Genomic DNA, 23,442 nt, shown 5'->3' on the forward strand with positions numbered 1-23,442 from the left:
ATTTTAATGAGACTAGCCTTTATTTAAACTATTTATGCCATTTTTAATGTCATTCTACCTTCATATAGTGAATTAGGCAACTGTGTTATTCTGTAAGAGTTAATATAGCATAGGAATTACCTGTTCCTTTAAAGCATTAATAGACTGTGAAATTGTCAGCCCTAGTGTGTTTTTTTCTTTTCCTAGAAAAGAAAATTTTAAAGGCAATTCTGGTAACTTTTTAAAATTTATTATTATTACTGATTTCTGACTTCTGATGTCTGACTTTATAATTTCTCATAGAAACTAATATTAAATTGAAATTAAATATTCAAAAATTAAATCTAAAATTAAATTAAGATTATAAAAATATTAACATCACGTTGCTGAGAGAAGCAACCTACCATAAACCCTCTGAGTCCTTGCATGTTCTTTCTTGGTCTCACCAGTAAAAAATGCGAGACCTGTACCACTCTTTACCTGAACCATTTTTCAGGGTTGTATTCACAGTGATCATGTTTCCTTTTGGAAAGAAGAGTGGGCTTGTTTTCTACTTGTTATAAAGTGGTGGTTCCCCAAGTACAGTGTTCCTCAGCTTCAGCGTACACCCACTGTTTGCGTAGTATCCATTTACGTCCATATTTTGTCGCACCATGCTTTGTGGAACTTGGGGGACAAGTATAATGCTTACACTACTTGCTATGCCATGAGCAGTGAAGTCCTTTGTCGTTGACCCCAGAGTCTCATGTCTTCTGCCAGAATCCATGAAATGATAAAAGCTGAATTAATTATTTTGTAAGTAGGCTAAAACCAAGCCTTAGGCTTTTTACAGTTCTTGACAGTTTTAGAAACAAGAGTGGGGTGTTGACAGACACATGACTTTCTGGAAGAGGAAGGACAGGGTCCCCCTGGGTTGGGGAGACAAAGGCTCAGCGCTTGAATTTCTCTCCGACTGCCCCCCTCTCTATCCCCTGCCACTCTGCTGTGCTCCTGGCTGGGTGATAACAGTCTCCACACACAATTTTTGATCTTTATTCTTACAGGAAAAGGCACCCAAACTCAAGATGGGGTTTGGAAGGCACTCATAATGGAGAAGGGAATTTAAATGATCTCCAGATCAATTCAGTGTACTTTCATTGTTTTGACTCCCACATCTGTATGTATAACTGGCATTGATACTGTTCGTGTATGTACTTTGAATGCTCATGAAATCTGAAAGGAGATACTCTCATTTGGGAGACCACCACACGAACTGTCTACTCCCAGGTGGTCCAGTAGAAACAACATAGAATGGGAGGAAAAGGGAAAAATCACAGCTTTAGTTACAGACTGAATGGCTGCTTGAATACCCAGAGAGGCAGTTTCCAGGTTCAACAGCGCCACCTGCCTGACTCAGCTGTCAAGTACACCCCTTTTTAAAAAGAAAGTTAAATTGCTACCAAGCTTAATTTTAACTGAACACCTGACTCAGGAAGCCTTGTGACTCTAATGTCTGGTGTTTACATTTTGGCATAGGTCAGCTGGGACGTGAGCACTAGCACGGTGGAAGGGACCCAGCTCGTCTCTCTGGTCAAGTGGAAATGCTATATTCAAGAGCAGTTACTTCGACCTCGCGTGATCTTGGGGAGACATGTTCAAGTGGCAGCAGTCCCCTTTTGGGAGAAACCAGATGCCTCATTCCACTACCTGAAGTAGAACTTCTGGCTCAGTGGGGCCCCCATTTCACAGTTGTTTCCCTTGGTGCCTGGGTCAGGTTATACATTGGGCTGAGTTAAAAGCTGGTGGTGTCCTGGGGCTGCTGTTGCTGTTCATCCAGGCTGCAGCTGCATAAACCCAAAAGCACATGTGGTCACTCCATTCATGGGCAGAATGCAAGGCAGTCCTCATACCTCTGATGAATCCCTGACCGCTTAATGACACTTGCTACATTTATACTGACCCTGGGGCTGTTGCCAGGGGCCTGCCTGGCTGGTCTGCCACTTGGGAGACAGCACCTGGCAGATCAGAGGCACCACTCCTTGGGGCTGTATGCTGTGAGAATAAGCTGCACCTGCCCATCTGACAGTCTGGGTTGTTTGTGGAGATGCACACAGTCCACAGTGTCTAATGAGTCCAAGTGGAGCCGAGCTGCATATCCAGACCGCAGTATCCGGATTGCTACCGTTGCTTCCCCGATCCACCACTGCATAGGAAGTGTGCCATTGCAGACAGGGAGCACAGTAAAGGACCACATTTTTCTGATGTAAAATCTATCACAGCATACCTGACTTGTGACTTCTGCCCAGACGTGGTTTATTTGTCTTGTGGTAAAGGAGGCCACTTTGCACAGGGCCCTCACCTGCTCCTGGCAAACTGTCTGTGTCAGACCTTTGACCTTGCTCTCTGTGCTACCACTGGTGCCTCATCCCTGTTGATACTTCTTCACGTCATGGTTCTGCTATTTAAGTCCAATTGGCTAACTCTGGCCACACCCCACTGTAGCCCTTGGAACTAAACTGTTATTTTTCTGGCTTTGCAGATCATCTGTAGTCTGATAATTCTGCACCTTATTTCACAGAGGCCACCAACCCTAGTTCAGTAGTCAAAGTATTCACTGAACATTCCACATTGTCTGCCATCCACAGGCATCTGGGTTCTGAGCACACTGGAATGGTCTCCTCAAAAATAAATTCAACCTCCCTCACCCTCTGACCCATAGACTTTAGTAAGGTGGTTTGACCTCTCAGAGTGACCATCCTCAGAAAGATTCTGTCCCTCATCCACCTCCTGTGAAATGATTAGGATGGAAGGGGTAGGAGGTTGTATAGGTCTGTTCAGGATTCCATCGTGATTGTTGCTGGGCGTAGTGTATCTTTCCTTCCCTCTACAGCACTTTAAAATATAAATTTTATTTCATTGAAAAATATGTTGCCATTTATGTTATTTTGAAGATAGTGAATACTGAAGGAAAATAAAATACTTTTAACACTCAATTTTGGGTTAACCACATTTACTTTTTTCATTTCTGTCATTTAGAAGTTAAGTGCACAGAGTCACTACAGGAACTTTAGTCTTTTCTGTGATTTTTCTATGTGTGTGTTTGTGTATATATATATATATGCATAAATATATATACACATTCCTATAAGTTTGATAAGCAGAAACTATAAACAGTTATGATATATTTTTCATACAGCCTTTACTTTCAGTACTTGCTTGTGTTTTGTTTTCATTTTAGGCCCAGACCTTACCTGTTTAAAGGAGATCATACATTTCCTACAAACAAAGAGAACTTACCAGTGATTATCCTGTATGCAGAAATGGGTACCAGAGCATTTCGTAAATTTCACACAGTATTGTTGGAAAAAGCGCAAAATGGGGAAATTCTTTATGTTCTCCGGCATTATATTCAGGTACATGTTTGTTTTATCGAAGATTATTTTGGCTATTAAAAATACATTTTATGAAAATTTTCCTTCTAAATTTTACATAATAATTTCCACTAGAATAGTTAAAGATATTTTAAAATTAACAACTGTCAAATGTGAGTTTTATGTGGAAAAATGTATTGTGATCCTATGTCTTTTCTGGGAGTATCATGTTTATATTTTTTTTCCTTATTTCTCTGAAACAGATTAAAAATTTGGATAAAAAAACAAAAGCATACTGCAATAGCATGCATAATATTTTGCTAGGACTCATAAATAGAGTTATTTTTAATGAAAATGGATTACAGTGAGGAAATCTAATTTACTTGGTATGTTGATAGTATGTATATATTAGTTCAAAGTGCTAAGCATGGTATAGGAATGCTCTTAAGCCTATTTGTGTGAACAGCTGACTACTTTCTTATTCAAGTTTCAGATCAGATGTGTTGTGTTATCTCTCATTCTCCCAAGCTCTCATTGTTACCACACTGTTCTGTTATTTAATGACTTCATAGCACTTACTACAGTACTATCTCAAATTTTATTTCTTTAATACCTCCACTCTGCCACCAGCACACACATAGACACAGACACAACCAAACTCTCACATGCACACACTAGAATGTAATGGCCATTAGAGGAAGGGCCTTGCTTCTTTACTGTTACATTCCCAACATGGAAAGAATGTTTTAATTTGCATTTTCCAAAATATTAATGATACATATTAAAGTTTAAAGTAGTAAAAGCATTAGAAATATACTTGATTGCCTATCTATATCCTTTGCTTGTTTTTATATTGGATTCTTTGGGATTTCCCCCCCCCATTTACATATTTTTAAAAACATATTCTGAATACTAATCTTTTCGTCCGTACTCTGCAAACATCTTCTTGTGTATTTATGATCTCCTGATAATAAAAACAAATTATCTCACATTTCATTTTAGTGCAAGTATTAATTGCAATGTAGTCAAATTTGTCCAACTTTTTCTTAATGATCTCCTTCACAATGCCATCAAAACATTTTCTTAATATTTTCTTGTGAGAATTAAAATGCTGTTTTTTGTGTTTTGGTCTTTACTCCATCTGGAATGTATTTGAATATGCTGTGAGGTAGAGATATAATTCTAATTCCATATGGAAAGCTATTGGTCTCCACATAATTTATTTAGACAGTTAACTATTTTAAGCCATCATATACCAAGTTATGTTTTTAGACTCCATTCTGTTCCAATAATATATCTATTCTACACAAATATAATATTTTAATTGCAGTAGCCTTTAAATCTAAAGCAATCTTGAAAAAGAGGAACAAAGCTGAAGGCATCACACTTCCTGATTTCAAAATATATTACAGAGCTGTAGTGATTAAGACGGTATGGTATTGACGTAAAAACAGATACAAAGAGCAGTGGAACAGAATAGAGAGCCAAGAAACAAACCGACGCATATATGGTCAACTAATATTTAACAAAGCTACCAAGAATACTTGGTGTAGAATAGTGTCTTCACTAAATGGTGCTAGGAAAACTGACAGCCACTGGAAAGGAATAAAACTGGACCCCTATTTTATATCACTCACAAAAATTAACTCAAAATGGATTAAGACTTAAACATAAAATCTAAAAGCATAGAACTCCTAGAAGAAAACATAAAGGAAATACTCCTTGACATTGGTCTTGGTGATGATTTTTTGGATTCAACACCAAAAGCAAAGGTAATAGAAGCAAAAATAAACCACTGGGTCTCCATCAAACTAAAAAGCCTCTACACAGCAAACGAAACCATCAACAAAGGCAATCTACTGAGTAGGAGAAAATATTTGCGAATCATTATCTGATAAAGGGTTAATATCCAAAATATATAAGGAACTCATACAACTCAATAGCAGAAAAAAAGCAATTTGATTAAAAAATGGGCAAAGAAGCTGAATTGACATTTTCCCAAAGGAAACATACAAATTGCAAACAGGTACATGAAAAGGTGCCCATCCTCACTAATCATCAGGGAAATTCAAGTCAAAACCACAGTGAGATATCACCTCTTACCTGTTAGAATAGCTATATATCAGAAAGACAAGAGATAACAAGTGTTGGCCTGGATGTGAAGAAAAAGGAATCCTTGTGCACCGTTGGTGGGAACGTAAAATGGTACAACCTACATCCACTACGGAAAATAGTATGGAGGTTCCGTGGAAAGTTGAAAATAGAATTACCATATGATCCAGCAGTCCACTTCTGGGCATATAGCTCAAGGAAATGGAATAACAAAAAGGTATCTGCACCCCCATGTTCATTACAGCATTTCTTATATAGGGGCAACCTAAGTGTCCGTCCATGGAAGACTAGATAAAGAAATGTGATGTATACGTGTGTGTGTGTGTGTGTGTGTGTATATATATATATGTATATATTATTATTCAACCTTTAAAAAGGAAGTCCTACCATTTGTGACAACATGGATGGACTCTGAGGGAATTACACTAAGTGATATGAGTCAGACAGAAAAAGACAAATACCGTATTTCTCAGTTATATATGGAATGTAAAAAAAACAAAACAAAAAGCCAAACCCATAGAAACAAGGAAGTGATTGGTGGCTGCCGAAGTTGGGGTTGCGGGGAGGTTAATGGGTGAAGGTGCTCAAAAGGTACAAGCTTCCAGATATAAACAAGTTCTGGGGATGAAATGTACAGCATGACAACTATAGTTAACAATAGTGTATATTTGGAAGTTGCTAAGAGAGTAGATCTTAAAGTTGTCATTACAAGGGGAAAAAGACCCATAGCTATGCGAGGTATGGATGTTAACTAAATTTACTGTGGTAATCATTTCATAATATAGTTGACCCTTGAAGAACTTGGAAGTTGGAGCACCAACACTCCACGCTTTGTAAATCCTCCTTTAGTTTATAGTTGGTCCTGCATATATACAAGCTTCTTCCATATCTGTGGTTCTGCATCTGCAGATTCAGCCAACCACAGATTGTGTAATAGTGTAGTGTTTACTAGTGAAAAAAATCCATGTGTAAGTGGACCATCACAGTTTACACAGTTCAAAAACCTGTGTTGTTCAAGGGTCAACTCTGTATACATATATCTAATCGTTATGTTGTACACCTCAGACTAATACAGTGTTATGTATCAATTATATCAGAAAAGGAATGGGAGATCAAAGTATATATCATTTTAAAAAATATTCCCAGGTGATTTTAACATGCCCCCACCCCCCAGTATGGTATGCTCATCTACTGAGAATCAGTGTCCCAAGCTATTCTTTGGAGAATGTGACCATTAAATATACTTCTGTGAAAGCATACTCACCAACTATCTGGGTACTCTGTAGCATCAAATTATAGCCTTCTGTTTAATTAATGACATGTTGTACATTCAAAATAGTTACACTGTAATCTAGTCAACATGTAATTCCAGTAAAAAATAGACTTATTTGTGCTACCTTTTGAACAGATGACTTTTTGGGTGGAAAGAAGAAATAGGATAATGAAGAAAGATTCTTTTCACCAGTTGATTTAGCCTATGAGCATTTTTGGTTTACAAATCCAAAGCTATTAAACTACAATTCAAATTTTATATTAATACATTTTCAAATGGAGAAAGTAAATATGAATTTAATAAACATATCTTTATTACTGAGGAGCTAATAACATTCCGGAACTGATAATGGAAATTGGTTATGTGAAATTGCATTTCTTTTATGAACTGTAACAAAATATGTGGGCTTAGAGCTTTGATTTGCTTCACCACCAACTGATTGTCTTTTCAGTGTAGAGTTAAAAATGTATTTTTAAATTGAGCTGTATGAAATTGAAAACTCTTTAAAGATTTTCAACTTTGTCAGGTTACTAAAATTATAAACAACCCAATTTCCTCATGCTATCTTTCATTATAGCATGTGCCTGGGAAATTAGCAAATTAAATTTTAGCGTAGGCAGCAACGTTAAACACTTGTCTGCATGTCTGAAACTAATTCTTACATCATCTTCCTTGGAAATAGAACCATCCAGGAATAGTCACTCTGGTTGTATACTTATTTTTAAGGCTGAGGGAGAAGTTGAGGGAGGGAAGGAGAGAATAAAAGGTAATACACTATTAGGGTTCTCCTTGCATTTGATCTCTGCCTCTTCCTCTCTCTTGTTCAGGATTGCAAAGCTGCTCTCATGTAAACCTTCTTTAAGCAAAGATACGTAGCATCGTCACAGGTGTTTGCTGAGTACTAGTAAAACTGGTTTCCTGACCCGTGAAAGAATATGCCAAATGATAATGATTGTAGCACAACTCATAAGAATTTCAGTTTAGAAGCTAGAAGTAACCTTAGACATCTTCTGAAACATTACATATACTCATCCATGTTGTTTACTTTTTGAAAAAATGTGACTTCTCTTCCTTGACAGGATAACTCTAGACGTACATACTGTATTTGTCCTTTATAGAAAAGGGAAGATAAGGTACCAAATTCTGATCACACATACTTCAGACAAGGCAAATTGTTACCTCTCATTGCAAGAATGGGTATTAATTTGTGGCCTTTGGTATAGTTTAATCATTGAGAAACACAAAGAAAGAATTAATGAGGTTCTTTAAGGCACTGAGTTTTGTTTTTTTCTTTTTGTCTCCTTTACCTCTATTTTCCAGTAATTGACAACATTCTAGTTGTCCTACAGCCAGACAGCTAGGAAATGAATAGCATTTACTGGTTTACCAAATCTTGTGTAGTTCCCCAGAAAGAGTACAGTTTTGCTGAAACTTGATTGCATTGGCTTCTCTATTAACTCATGGGAAGTATGGGAAAGTTGCCATGGTATAACAGAAAAAGATCAGATCTTTTTTCATTGTAAAAGAGTAATTAAAACAATAGAGTCATGACAGAGTGTTTAGAAAGTAAAGAAGTGGTCATCAACCAAATTCTAGCTCCTTGACTGTCTAGAGAGAGTATAAATATCCCCCAAATAATTATATTTCACAGTGATTATGGAACTTCAGCATTAGTAATTTACCCTAATGTCCTTATACATGTGACACTGAATTCAAAAGCAGATGTTTGACTAAATATTTTCTTTTTTTTTTTTTAATACTGTGTTTGAACAGAAACCATCCTCACAGAAAATGTACTTATCTGGCTATGGTGTGGAGCTAGCAATTAAGAGTACAGAATACAAAGCGTTGGATGATACCCAAGTCAAAAGTAAGTTTATTCTCTGTATTTGAGTAGAATAAAAATTTGGAGGCTTACATACTTCATGTAAAAAAACAATGACTGTAATCCTATATGCCTTAATTCAAGGCTGGAGATGGGATTAGACATGTTCCTCCCTAGTTGGAATTTAATTTTAAGTAAAAATAAATATATTTAATATTATTGCCCTTTCAAAAATGTCTTCAAAAATTGAAAGTAACATATTATTTTGCTTATACCCAAATGGCTTCCCAAACACTTTTTGCAACATATAAAAATTGATATGTGTAGGTTACACGGAGGCAATAGGTGTGAGGCTGCTTATGGCTAGAAGTGACTGACCCAGGAGCTCAGAAGGGCCGGTGATGTGCCCAGTCACCCCCTGGAGGCAAGGGCAGGAAGGCTAAGGGGACCAGTGTCTCAGTAAACCTAAAACCTGTTGGTAACACTGCCTTACAACGCTTAGTCTGAAGTATTTATTTACAGTGAAGTTAGGATGATGGTGTTGTGTTTTTGTTTCCTTTTGAAGTGGAATGGGAGAGGACAGTGGATTGTTAGAATGAAGTACATGATTAGATTTGTGATCTAGAAATCAACACCTGTCTGTGTTCTGTGTACTAAATGCATGCTCTAGATGAAGGACTGCTGAAGACCTAAAAACATCAAGGACTTTTCAGATTCTTACGGAAATCTTTTATTACTTGGCTCATTGGAGATTTATCTAACCTGATTCTGGGTAAAGAGTTTCTTATTCATTCTTTTATACGCTCTTGGATGTGGCTCTACTTCAACTTTGTTTTTATATCCAGGATCTAGTGCTGGAGGCCCTGCCCTGATTATGACCTAGCTCTAGCCACTCCTCACTCCTACAGAATGTGCTACAAATAAACATCTGTATTATTGTGATTTAAATCCTGCTGGTTAAAGAGTTACTGAAAAAGTACAGCACAAATAATAATGTCCAGATTTAAATATTTCCACATAGCTTGTATATAGCTCTACGTGATTTATAATTTAGTCTTTCATTTAATAGTCATGGTAGTAACTTAAGGCATTTTCTAGCTATCCTTGGGCTTGTAGAATTTTCTTTAAAAGTCATGTGATCATATGTGTTACCTATGTTACAAATTGCACACTAAATTTTGTCTTACATTTGGAATATATCTTCTCTCCATTCTGGTTGCCACTCCTTTAGTTCAGTTCTTTTTTTTCCCCTCCGTATGTGTGTATCAGGCTTCTAACTGACCTTCTCTCTGATCTTTGGTCTTCAGTGCCCCTAGTCCCCTCGTCCCCAAAATAGAACGATCAATTTGTTGTCCACAGTGCTGTCTGATTGAACCTCTTATGATGAAAATCTGACATTGTGACTCCACTGATGAAAATCCTGTACTGATTCCCTGCAGCTTCCCTCCTAAATTCAAGCACTTAGCAGAGCAGAGAAAGCTTTTCACCCTCTGGCCTCTTTCTGCCTCATCACTGTCACTCAGCCCTCTCATTTGTACCCTGTGCTCCTGTAACACTAAACTACTGTACAGAATAATTTTCTGTTCCCTGGATGCCTCCTTGTTTGGCTCCATGCCTAGCCTTTATGACCTCTATAGAATACTTTCATTCCTTAGCATACGCTGTTCCTTCTGCCTGAACCCTTCCTCCTTTCTCCCACCTCTTTTATTCATCTAAAGCCAACTCATCTGGTAAGACTCATGTATCAGTCAGTACCTCTGAGGTGGCTCCCTGTCTTCCTGCTCTGTCAGAGGAGGGTTTTCCCTTTTCTGTATTCCACATATTCTGTGCTTTCTTTCAGAAAAGTTTTAAACAGTCTGTGAAAATTGTCTGTCTGCTTTTCCACCAAGTGAAGTATCTTTTGCATCTCACTTCCAGGTGTCTATCCAGTAGGCATCATAAAGAGAGTCAGTAAATGTTTGCCCGATGAATGAATGAAATGGAGGAGTAGGAAGACTGGATCAGAGCACTCAGGGTTTTTAGTTGTGGTCCTAGCGGTCCAGATCCTCAGATGAGTGGAGGAGAGAAGTATATTTGATGAGCTGTAGTCCATACTGATTGAGCACAGCCCCGTGCTGTAAGAGGTCACAGATTCTCAGAATCCCAACGTACCCTCACACATACCACTTACCACACTATATACTGTAATTATTTGGTAACTAAAGGAGAGGGGAAGGGGAAGGGAAAGGAACATAAAATATACCTTTATCCTTTGAGGCCATGAGTTTTGCTGTCTATCTAAAGATTTCTTCATTATGTCTAAAGGTGTCAGAAACATGCAAGAACTCCTGTATCTGTTAGGATTTAGATCTCTTTCTGACTTAAGAGCTAAGCCCAGGGTTTGTTGCAGGTCCTTTTGTTTATCATTCTGGTTATAAAACAGAACTTGACTATGAGATTATCTACAGAGCATTTATTATGGTTGTTAAGTATTTAATAATCTTGTTTAAAAAGAGAGAGCACACTGATGTATCATTACCCGGATCCATGAAAGAAAAACAAGGTAAAACAAATGGAATTTGATTTTGAGTTCTTCTAATTTATAATTACATATTCCTTTTCCAATCTGAAATGTTTTTGTTTTATTTTGTTTTTGTTTCCAAAATGTAGCTGTGACTAATGCTGGTGTAGAAGATAAGACTGAAACAAATGAAGTCCAAGGATTTCTCTTTGGGAAACTAAAGTAAGTTGAATCACAATGATGTTGTATTACTACACTCTTAATTTTGTTTTTAAAGGAATTGATTCAGTATGCTGTGTTGGTCTGTGTTCCACATTTTGAAAATAGACATATTGTTACAAAACTAACACATGGTTAATGCAAAAAAAAAGCAGAAAATTGAAAAATAATCACTATTTCGACAGGATAATGAGTATGATTAGAGAAATGGGAATTGAAAATGATCAAAGTTGTCTCTGGCTAAAAACTGAAATAGAATTTCGTAGAATCTTTTACAGATCCTCATGGGTTACAAAGATCATGGTTAATATTAGATTTTTTAGCATGAAAAAATAAAAAAATTTAATGCCTTAAAAGAAGAGAAAATACTTAGTTTCCTAAATTTCAGTGCCGCTGAGTGCCACGTTAAAAATCTTTTAACATCTGGTCTTAATTTCACATACATGTACAAGTAACTTCAAAAATTAAAGTTCTGCCCCTTTTCTTTCCCGCATCACTGACTGAAGACAAGGAATGGGATGGTGAGTGCTCTCTGAATGTTGATGGTTGGGGACTGTCGCAGTTTTGTGTGTAGTTTCTCTTGGTTACAAGAAGGGAAAGTTTATGATTCCCTTGTAAAGGTAAAATTAATTGAAAATAAAGAACTGTTTCTGTTAATATCTTTGGCTCTTATTTAGTACTAGCAGTACCTATACAGGACACTGAGGTCACTTCTCTGGGAGTAGATCATATCTTGGAATCTATAATTCTATTCTTTTTTTAAACATAACTGACTATTTAGGAAAATAAATTGCATGTCCTCCAAAAAGCTGTTGGAACCCTGGAATATTAGTTTTTTTAAAGAGGAAATACTCAAAGTTAGTTATTTACACAATTAATTGACTTAGGCAGAAACCTTTCGCTTTGAGATATTGTGTGATAATGTATTTTTGCGTGAATTACATAAATAATTTTAGCAGTGAAGACTATCATTAAGCTTATAAAGAACAATGTGACAGCTCTTATAAACTTAATATACTCTGTAACTTAAAATACTGAGAAAGGAAGGGTTAATCTAATTCATAGTGAACTTATTTTCAAATAAGTTCTGTTGCTTTTTCACTATAAAAGCAGTCTTGATTCATTTTCAAAATGTCCCACATTGTAATAAAATTGCAAAATATTGAAACTGTAGTACATTTATTTATTTTAACTATAAAATTAACCTATTTCTGTGTATATGTTCTGTATATTTTTCATTTCACTTTTTAAAATATTCATTTCTCTTTACTGTTGAAACTGTTTTACTTAGAAAGTGTGCTGATAGCTAGATAAAGTTTTTCGAAAAAGGATTCTGTCTAATAATATTAAATGGCACTATGTCTTGATTTCATGAGGGAAGAAAGAAGATTATAGTTTTTGTTGTAAGTATAGTAAATGTCATCTACTATATTGTTCTTTAGCACTCTCTGAAAAATACCTAGATATGTTTAATTAGGCAAAATTATCTTAAGCTTTTTATAAGTTTCAAAGAAATAGAGTGAACTCTAAAATTGTATAGAAAGCGTTGGTGTCTTTCCTTATAAAATAGTTTTTGTTTTTAACTATAAATGCAATACTTGTAATTTATAAAGTGTTAAAATAAAAAGTATAAAACATAAAAACTAATAATTCTGCCCTCACCCTTGGGTCCCTTATAGGTAATGTTAACAAATGAAAGCACATCCCCCCAGGTTTGGTTTTGTTTTATACATTGAAAAAGGTAGACATGCATATCTCCCTCATTATCTTCAGGTTCTGTGGATATAACTGCATCACTCTTTATTATTAACTTGATAAACAATTAGTTTGTGTCTAAGTATTTGGAGGAGTTAATTACAAAAATATACTGCTTGTATTGTAGTAATTTGTAGCAGGTGATGATAATTAACATTACTTAATATTCTAATACAGAGAAAGATATTCAGATCTTAGAGATAATCTGACAACATTCCAAAAATACCTGATTGAGAGTAATAAAGAAATGATGCCTTTGAAAGTCTGGGAACTGCAAGGTACAGTATTTTGGTCTACTTTAACATGGCATATTGGTAACTGAGCTCTGTTTTGTTAAATAGGCTTTTAAATAATGTGATATTAATTATTTCATAGATAATAATAATTACTAATGATGTGACTAATGTAAATTATTCCATTACTTTTTGTAGAAATACAAATTTAATTAAAAGGTTACTCAAACAAATCATATTTTTATGTTTGTAAAATTTAACATTATATCAAGTGCGCTTAACTGATAACTCATGTGTGTTTAAAGCGTACATGAGTTACAGGTTTAGCTCAAGTATTAAATCACATTTCAGAGAATCTGTAACTCTGGTTAAAAATCCTAATCAGGAGAAATTTGAACAAAGTCTTAATTTTTTTCCCTTTAAAATTTTGATCTTAACAGACCATTGCCTGTTTCACTGTGAGCTTAAAATAGCTTCTGTACTGACATCCTATAAGCAGATACTTTGAGACCAAAATTTAGTTTGAACTATAATTCCTTTTCCGCTTGTAATTTTCTTTTTTATTATTTTTAAAAATTTTAGTAAGTCATGGAAATATGTCATTATTCTGTGGAATCTATAACTTTTATCACATCTCTCATCAACTTTTTTTTTAATATAACAGCACATTGAAATTTACTTGACATACTATAAAATTCACCCATTCAAAGTGTACCATTCAGTGGGTTTTAGTATATTTTTTAGAGCTCTTTAACTGTCATCAGTCAGTTTTAGAGTATTTTCATCACCCCAAAAAGAAATTAACATACCCAAAGACAGGTACTCCCCAACTTCTCCAGCTATAGACAAGCAACAGTCTACTTTCTTCTTCAAAATATTCTCTAAGGGACCCATAATTTAGAAAATTTTACGTGGAAGGGTACTTTGGATGGCTTGTAAACAGAACATGCATAGTTAGCTTAGTTTGAATTAATCTCCCTAATGTCTATATAAGATATATTTGAATGGATTAGAAACAGGAAACCTAATTAAGACATCATTGAATTAGTATAATGTAAGATTGAACTATGTCTGTGGTAGAAGGCATAGAAAGGAAGGCTGAACTTAGCAAATATTTAGACAATACAGAATCAAAGATGACTTCAAAATTTGCAGCTTTGAACTTGAGTTAGAATATAAAATATGCAAGTAAGTTTGGGGGTTGAATATGAGGCCCAGAAATAAAGAGACTGGCCTTAAAAAGATGGATGTATAATGATTAAAAGGAGAGCATTTAAATGTTGAAAATCTTAGCATAAAGGTTTTAAAATGGAGAAGCTGAAACATTAGTGACCAAATCAGTGCACAAGGGAGGGTGCTGTGGTGCTCATGCGCTCATGGAGAGTAGACGTGGTGGAATGACGGGAAATGGAGGAGCACCGTACAGAAGCCAAAGGAAATAGATTCAGGAAAGAGGACGTGATCAGTACTTTTTCTTTTTCTTTTTTGATTGATTTAACAAGTATTTATTGAAAATCTACTTGGTGTCAGTCATGTCCCTACAACTATGGTTTTAAATTTTGGGCTGAAACTTATGGTAGGATATATATTTTACGTCAAGACCCGTAAGCAGGTGTATGAGTACATAGATATGCTGAAAACTAAAAAAAGCTTCAGCATAGATATGTATGTTTACTACATTTTATACATTCTGATAAAACTTTCTTTTATTCTGCCCTATTTCATTCGAGAAAACTTCACATTACCCATTAATCTGATTTCACTGCTAACTAATGAGTTACAACTGACATGTTTAAAAACACTATGTTCTGAAGATAAAATGAAGAGCTAAAATAGACACCATGTTTCTTCAAAGGGTCTTAGAAAAATATAAGTAATCTAAAAACCAGTGTAAAAATTACCATTGTAATTACTGCAATGGAAGGAGACATAAGATTAAGAAAAGTATATATGCCAGAAAGATCTGACTGGTGGGATGGGGGCAGGGAAGGGGTAACAGAAAGGGGAGCCTTCCTCAAGAAGTGGTGCTTGAATTGAGATTTGAGGAAGGGTTATTTAGAGAGACTGTTAAAGATCTTTGTGAGGGGTTGGATGTGGCGTGTGAGGGAGAGGAGATAGCAGGAACAACTGCTAGATTCATGGTTTACCCATCTGGATGGACAGTGGTGAAAAAAGAAGACTAGAGAGGACCAGATTTGGGCAAAGATGGGCAGGAATATTATAGATTTGTTATTGGACATGCTGCTTTTGAAGTATCCAAGTGGTAAAACCAAGAAGACAAATATGGGGATCTGGATATCAAAGGCAAAGTGAAGGACTTGAATAACAACTTATGAGTCATCTAGGTATGAAACAGTTTAGAAAAAAGTGAAAAAAAGTTAATAGAATCTGATAATACTATATTCATTTACTTGTTATTTACACTCTCTGATTTCATCAGCGAATTTTCAGGGGAGTTCAAACAACTTATGTGAAGGAGAATTACTTTCATGTTACCAAAAAATTTAAAAGGCTAGTTGTGTTACAAACCTGAGTAAAAGATAGTAGTCCATGATCATGATGGTGATTGGTGATGATAGAAACATTAACCAATACTGTTTGTCTGGCATAGTATTAGACTCTTTATCTGTATCATCCTAATTAAGTGTTAAAAACTCACAAGGTAGATATCCTACTTTTCCAGTTGAGGAAACTGAGGAACACACACATAAAATAATTAGTCTGAGGTCACAAATCTCATAAAGCACAAATCAAGGATACCTAAAATGAGCAGGTCTCTCTCATTTTAGAACCTAAATCCTCTCTTTTCCTCTGTGTTGTACTGTTTTTAAGTATAACTTTATGTACCCAAATACTCTCAGTCAAGGTCTTAGTCATCATATAATTGCCTCAAAAGAAATACTTGTTTATAACTTGTTATACCATATCAATCATATAAGTAATGACTTTAAGTTTTCTCATCTAAAAAAAGCATATATTCCTAAATATATACACACCAGTTAAAAATCATGTTGCTTATAATTGCCTTTAATAGCAATAGTACAATAAAAAACATAAAGGATCTTATTTGTAATTTTGCTGTTCATTCACTCATTCATTCATTGATATTGAGCACCTACTTATGTATCAAGTACTTTGAGGGGGTTAGAACATTTAAATTCTGCCCTCTTAGCAAATTTCAATTATGCAGTACAGTGTTATCAACTGTAGTCACCATGTTATACATTAAATCCTCAGACTTTATTACCTTCATTGCTAAAAGTTTGTACCCTTTTACCAACCTCTCCTTATCTCTCCCTCCCGCAGCCCCTGGCAATCACTTTTCTGCTTTCTGTTTCTATGAGTTTGACCATTTTTTTTTCAGATTCCGCATGTAAGTGTTATTATACAGTGTGATTTTTTTTTCCTCTGGCTTATTTCACTTAGCATAATACCCTCTAGGTCCATCCATGTTGTTGCAAATGGCAGGATCTCCTTTTTTAAGGCTGAATAGTATTCCATTGTGTTTTTATACACCATAGTTTTCTAGTTTGTAGATTTTCATAGTTTGTAGATTTCTCTTCAAGCTATGGATTTCATTTCCTTTGGACATACACTCAGAAATGGGATTGCTGGATCATATGATGGTTCTATTTTTAACTTCTTGAGGAATCTCCATGTTTTCAGCAGTGGCTGTGCCAGTTTGTGAGTTTCTTGTATATTTTGGATGTTAACCCCTTATCAGATATAATGGTTTACTAATATTTTCTCCCATTCCATAAGCTGCTTTTTCATTTTGCTGATGACTTCCTTGCTGTGCAGAAATTTTTTAGTGTGATAGTCCTACTTGTTTATTTTTCCTTTTGTTGCCTTAGGTTTTGGTGTCAAATCCAAAAAATCATGGCCAAGACCAATGTCAGGGAACTTACCCCTGTGTTTTCTTCTAGCAGTTTTGTGATTTCAGGTCACAAGTTCAAGTCTTTAATTAATTTGGAGTTGATTTTTATGTATAGTGTAAGGTAAGGGTCCATTTTATTCTTTTGCATGTGGATATCTAGTTTTCCCTGCACCATTTATTGAATAGAAAGTCATACTTTTTCTTTGCATGAGGTGATCCTATGGCAAAAGGATCCTAGTAGGGTGAGGACTGATGAGCATCCGTTGTGTTTGCAGTTAGGAGATACTAGGGAACACTGTTAGCTCCACTAGTGCTGGGATTGGAAACATGCTAAGGTAGGTTGAGGAAGTTACTTAGAGTTATTCAGCTAGAAAGTGATTTAGAGCTGGAGTTTGAACCTTGATCTGTTAGACTTTACCGGCCCATAAGAGGCTGCCCTGGGAACATCTTTTCTAGGCTTTGATTCCAGCCCGATTCGCCCCTTCACACTGAAAGGTAGAAACAAAACTAGTCTCACTATGATAAACTGGTCCTTTTACTCGTATTTGACAAGGTAGGATTCCACTTGTGGTGAGATGTTAAAGAGAAACAAAATGCTTCCCTATTAAGTAATGAAAGAATTCAATTTTAAAGTCTTTTCTGACCCTTGACAAAGTAATGAGACAAAAATTGTTGCTTCTAGCATCCTTGAGACTGACTCCAGTAAACCACACCCATTTTTCTTTTCATAGAATTGCCATTTCAGGGAAGTCATGCTAAGTTTAGGATTTTATTTTTACTGTTGTATAAATGTAGAACATTTTATTATTGTATAAAGGTAGAACAATGTTGGAAAAGAAAGTGAATGTTTATATTTACTGAGTTAAACACAGTGGGTCTAAAGTTCTTTCCAGAATTGGCTTTTCAAAGCTCTTTTTTCCTTCCTATTGTTTCTTTTTATCAGAACTTTTTGTTGTCTGTTTCATTTAACCTCAGTATAGAAAAGATAGCTTTGTGTCAGCATTTCTTTTCGTATCTCTTTTTGAAGTTATATGTAATTTGTGGAAAACAAATAATAGGTATTAAATGGTAAGTTCTCATTCATAAAAATGTAAGGCTTACCTTAACTGGATGTAAGTGATACTTCTGAATAATGCTAAATATGAGTGTTTGTTAATGTGTCTCTATGTGAATAGATGGTAAGAAGTGTTATTTAAATTATGTGGAAATGTCTGTTGAGGTCTAACATTATGCTAAATTCCTTAATGATACTTGTTTCCTTCCAGATCTTAGTTTTCAAGCAGCTTCTCAAATAATGTCCACTCCAGTTTATGATGCCCTGAAACTAATGAAAGACATTTCACAGAACTTCCCCATAAAAGCCAGGTATATTAAAGTTTATTGGTTTGATTATATATAGCCAGAATTCTTTCCATTAAATAAATTTTATGAAAAAGGACTGATTTCATTTAATATAATGATGTCAATTAATTCTAGTATATATGGAGTTTATGAAATCAGGGTCTCACTTCATTATATATGTTGGTTTATTTTTTTACTAGAGCAGAATATTGGTTTATGCATGCATGTGTACATGCTGTGAAATAGAGCTCTTGAGTTAGAGGCAAATGGAAAGGGGAAAATAATTTATTTTAAAAATTGTTTAAACAATAGACATGGTAATCCAAGAAAAAACTGGTTTCAGTAACTTAATATATAAGGAGATATTTTTCTCTTTCTCCTAGAGAGGATGATGAAAAGTATTAATCTAAATAAAACAAATATCTGTATATGTATGCATGACTGGGCATTGTACTGTATACCAGCAATTGACACATTATAATTGACTACACTTAAAAAAAAAAACAAAAAAAAAACCCCAAAACTAAGTAGATCTATGCCCAAAGTGTGGCCAAATCATGTTCTTGCCCTTTCATATTCCAAACAATTAGTAATGTGTTAATTGTATGGAATATTTTGTGGAATACTTTTTTGCCAATAAGAAATCTAATTGAATTGCTTTCAGAAATATTAATGTTACATTAAACACATCTTCCAGCTCAATAGATAATATATTTGCATATCCAAAAGTAACTAATAGATACAACTGAGGTTATCATATATTATAAGGATTTTCAAAACAACAAGACTTCAGTGCATTTGTATTCTGGTCAGGAATCACAATAAAAAATTATAAGCAATGAATGAAATATAAACTAAATTAGCTTATATTGAAGATACACAACATGGGACTAGTGCAGCAATAGTGTTTTACTGAGAGGAGTCGGGGAGCATCCTTGTGCTCTCAGCATCCCTTCTTAAGCGGTGGATGATCATTAGGCCTCTGTCTCAGACACTTTGGTACATTTATCCACAGAACAAATTACTGAATCTTAATCCTAGACAGTCTTTGCCTTTGTAAGATAAATAAATAGTGTATGGTTGGCCACAAGATAACAGGAACCTTTTCACAAAACCCTGAAAATAGAGAGGTTTGTCACCTTATTTACAGATTAAGAATTAATATATTGATACGACTTTCAGTCAATTTTAGTTTAAACAGTCAAGAATTTGATAAGTCAGTGTTTATATATTAAAACATGAAATACATGTGTGTATAAATATATATGTTTAGCCACACTGCTGTTAATTATCAGTAGCTTTTGAAATTACTAGATCAAATACCAATAAAGCAAAATTATTTTAGTTTTCAGAAGACAATTGATTAGCTCTTCTGACAGTAAGTCATTATAACTGTTCAAGGGTTTTGTTACTAAGCTCTGCCCTTAATTTGTGGTTGGTCATTAAAAAGAAATTTACCAGCTATGTAACACTGCTTAAGGGCTAAATGGTAGGCTTGAGCATACTGCTTTCCTCTAGCCTCATCAGTGATGCAACCATAATTAATGCCCATGCCTAAAAGTTTTGTTTCCATAAGATGTTCAGACTTAATAAACGGTGTTTGGTTTTAATTTTTATTAAATAAGTCACTCTGTAGACAACCAGTAAATGTTCATTGAAATTAAATATTTGATGAATGAAAAATTTGCATTATCAAATTTTCAGTTGTAATTTCTCTCAAATTCTGCCAAATTTTAGGAGATAATACACACTTATTGTGGATTATTTTAAGGTACCCCTTTCTGCTTGAGTTTTACTTAAAGCCAAACTTCCCATTATCAAGCTTTAGTTTTTTAGATCATTTTCTTCTATACATAAAATTGACAGATAAATAAACATTCTTAGTAGTTATAAGGTCAAATAAATATAGTTAATAGACTTATTTAAGTAACACTTGTGCTCTGTTTTTAAATTATAAGGGAATTATAAGTTCTTCAAGAATGAATATGTGAAGTCACTATTACCAGTATTTTAGAGCTTACATACTCTGGTAAAGATCCCAAGTTAATCAGAATTCTTTATGTACAAATATTTCAAAAATTGCCTATTTGCTGCCACACATATGATGACCTTGATGATTTCATACAGAATTTCTCCCTGTGGGCAAAGCAACACAAAATAGCATTTTCAATCAAGTATTCTTGAAAAATAAACATCTAGCAGTAAAGGAGCTTTGACAATACTTAGAGTATACAGTTAGTGCGCATGAACTTCTGACAGTCTCTGTTCCACCTGAATCAAATACCCTTGTCAAGTGAAAGCCGTAGTGTTACCTGTCAGATAGGCTAGTGGAAATGTACACTTCTCAGTTGTGAAGCCTTTAGAGTTTTTAATTTCTCATACAAAGTATTACGTTATGTTCAATTATAGATCAGTCCTAAACATTTAAGGAAGAATGAATTATATCTGTTTAATTTTCCCAGATCTCTGACCAGAATTGCTGTAAATGAACGCATGAGGGAGGAAATAGAGGAAAATCAAAAGGTTTGTTTGAATTCCTTTTTTAAAAAAATTACTATACTGATAAAACAATATTAGACTTTGGATCTTCAATTTTCCTACAAAAAGAAAATGTTAACTTGCACTTTTTGATTGCTAAAACAGTTCAGGTTTTTCCTTTTTTATATTGTCTACTTTATATAGTATACAGTTTGTGATTTTAGTCAGTCTTCCCTGATATGGATCGTACTCATTAACCCTGTATACTCCAAATTTTCTGCCCACTTTGTATGGTTTTCTTCACAAGATAGAATAAAGGCTATGAGATAATTCTTCAGTTTCTTATTATTAGTTTTGCTTAAAAGTTTGTGAAGACTGAGTCAAGTTTACACCACTGAAACATTATTAGACTCCTATAGCATGTAGTACACTATCACTAGTTTGGTAAGATTCTGTTAAATGTTCTCTTAAATTACCTTAAGACCCCAAATGATCTTAATTGTGTTAATACTTAGGAAGTGCTTGAGAACACTGCCTGGGTTTATTATATGCGACTGGTTTGGCTTTAAGTAATATAATATCAGACACACAGGGCCCTAAACAGTAGGAGTTCATTTTTCTCACATAAAAAGAAGTCTCAGAGTAGATTGCCACAAACATGGTTTTTTCTTTTATGGTTGCAAAATGGCTGCCACGGCTCCAGACCTCTTATCTGTATTCAAGGCAGAAAGAGGTAGGAAAATGGTATCAACCACATCCCTCCGGGCTAAAGCTTTTCTGGAACACTTTAACTGATTTCCACTTCCATCTCATTAGCCAAAATTTTTATTCCTAGCTACAAGGGAGACTAGAAAAGTTGGTGTTTACTATTCTAGTAATTGAGGCAAGCAGAGGAGAAATGGCTTAGGGACAGTGCAGGGTTAGCCAGTCAACAGCACCTGTCATACTGAGACACAGTAAGCTCTCAGTAAACGTCAGCTGTTTTGATGATGACAGACAACTACAATGATGACAATGACGTAGATGCACAGTTCATTGGAGCCTGAGTGATAGAAACCACAACAGAGCATCCCTCCTTGGGATGGTCTTTGCCGCAATGACCACCTAACAAATTCTTGCTTATCCTTCAAAACTGAGTTGTGGTATTACTCCTTTCTGTAATTCTCTTAATTGCTCTTACCATTCTTCAATCAGAATGGATTTTTTTTTGTAAAAGAGTTTTTATATTTGTTTGTTTGAATAATGCCACTTGCAATAAAAAAAAAAGGAGAGTTTGGGAAAGAAAAAGGAGGGAAAAGAAAAGAAAGCCTGAGTATTGTTGGCTTCACATAATCCAGTTTATTTTTTGCTCAGTTAACAATCCAAAGTGCATGTTCCTGGTCATCAAAGCTTTGCTCTGTGTGGTGATGTTGGTTCCAGAGGCTGAAGAATTTCATGAAGTTAAAGAGGAGATATTGTGGGAATAAAAGAGATAACTGGGGAGACCAAATGGGATAATTCCAAAGGTAGACCACTGTGATGACATAACCATGGAATCACAGTCAAAGCTAGCTGCTGAAGGAGAGTAGAAATGAAAGTTAGTGGAAATGAGTAAATTGGGAAACTCCGAACCTAGGGGCTTGAATAATCACAGTACCTGGCACAGAGCTTCCTGTCAGAAATATTTGTTGAAGGGAAAACTTCTGAATGTTTAAATGCTACCTGTAAAAACACTCTATATTTAGCAATGTATAGTTTGTAAGATGTTTTATATGTTGTAGCAGTTATTAATATCCCAATGTATAAACTGAGATCCAGTGATTTCTTCTGAGTCACAGAATTGGTTCAAGACAGAACCAGAATATGTGCACTGGTTTACAGCTCATTTCTGAACAATTTAATAAGAATTTTGAATTCTTCAATTGCCAATCACTTCACCAGGTGATTGGAAAGATATCTGAGGAAATTAAGAAATCTGATGTAGTCATCTTCTTCTTAAAAATTCTTCAATGACTCCTATTTCCAGAAGAACAACATACGAAGTGCTAGAGAGATGTATTTAAATAAATTAGTTGGGTAGGGGAAGTCTGGTGCAGACTATCCATTCCCCAACAGAAACCCACCACAGAAACCTGTTGATCATGCAAACCTGAATTAGTAAACTAGCTGCAGTGAGGGAGAACAAGACCTTGGTAGACTCTCGTTAGTGTCTCCAAAGGAGGACATTGGGATAGAGTATTTACAGGGTTCATGGGATCTCTGTTCATGTGGTTTAAATTGGTCTTTTGAGGTGGGGAATGGTTTGGGATTGGGTAGAGTTTGTAACACAGTAGTTTAGGGTGGGTGATCATAAATGTGATAGGTTTGGTGAGCAAACTGTTGTCCAATAAGCAAGCTCTTTGCCAAAGTGAGATAACTCTCTACATTTGCAAACCAGACTGTTACAGATTTACCTGGGAAAAAAATGGTTTCCAAGAATTTTTTGAAGCAAATGTTTATGTATTCAGTTACATTTTTATCG

At 35.1% G+C, this 23,442-nt stretch overlaps 1 protein-coding gene across 1 annotated transcript in view; it reads left to right on the forward strand.

Annotated features, from left to right (window-relative positions):
* The window catches only part of UGGT2 (UDP-glucose glycoprotein glucosyltransferase 2), a 142,075-nt gene that overhangs the window by 15,703 nt on the left and 102,930 nt on the right, over nucleotides 1-23,442 (forward strand). Inside the window, 6 exon segments of the mRNA XM_032496763.1 lie at nucleotides 3,197-3,371; nucleotides 8,488-8,584; nucleotides 11,189-11,261; nucleotides 13,191-13,291; nucleotides 18,389-18,488; nucleotides 20,927-20,987. Of these exon segments, the coding sequence (XP_032352654.1) occupies nucleotides 3,197-3,371; nucleotides 8,488-8,584; nucleotides 11,189-11,261; nucleotides 13,191-13,291; nucleotides 18,389-18,488; nucleotides 20,927-20,987 (607 nt within the window).

Source organism: Camelus ferus, chromosome 14 (genome assembly GCF_009834535.1).
Source record: "Camelus ferus isolate YT-003-E chromosome 14, BCGSAC_Cfer_1.0, whole genome shotgun sequence".
NCBI lineage: Eukaryota > Metazoa > Chordata > Mammalia > Artiodactyla > Camelidae > Camelus > Camelus ferus.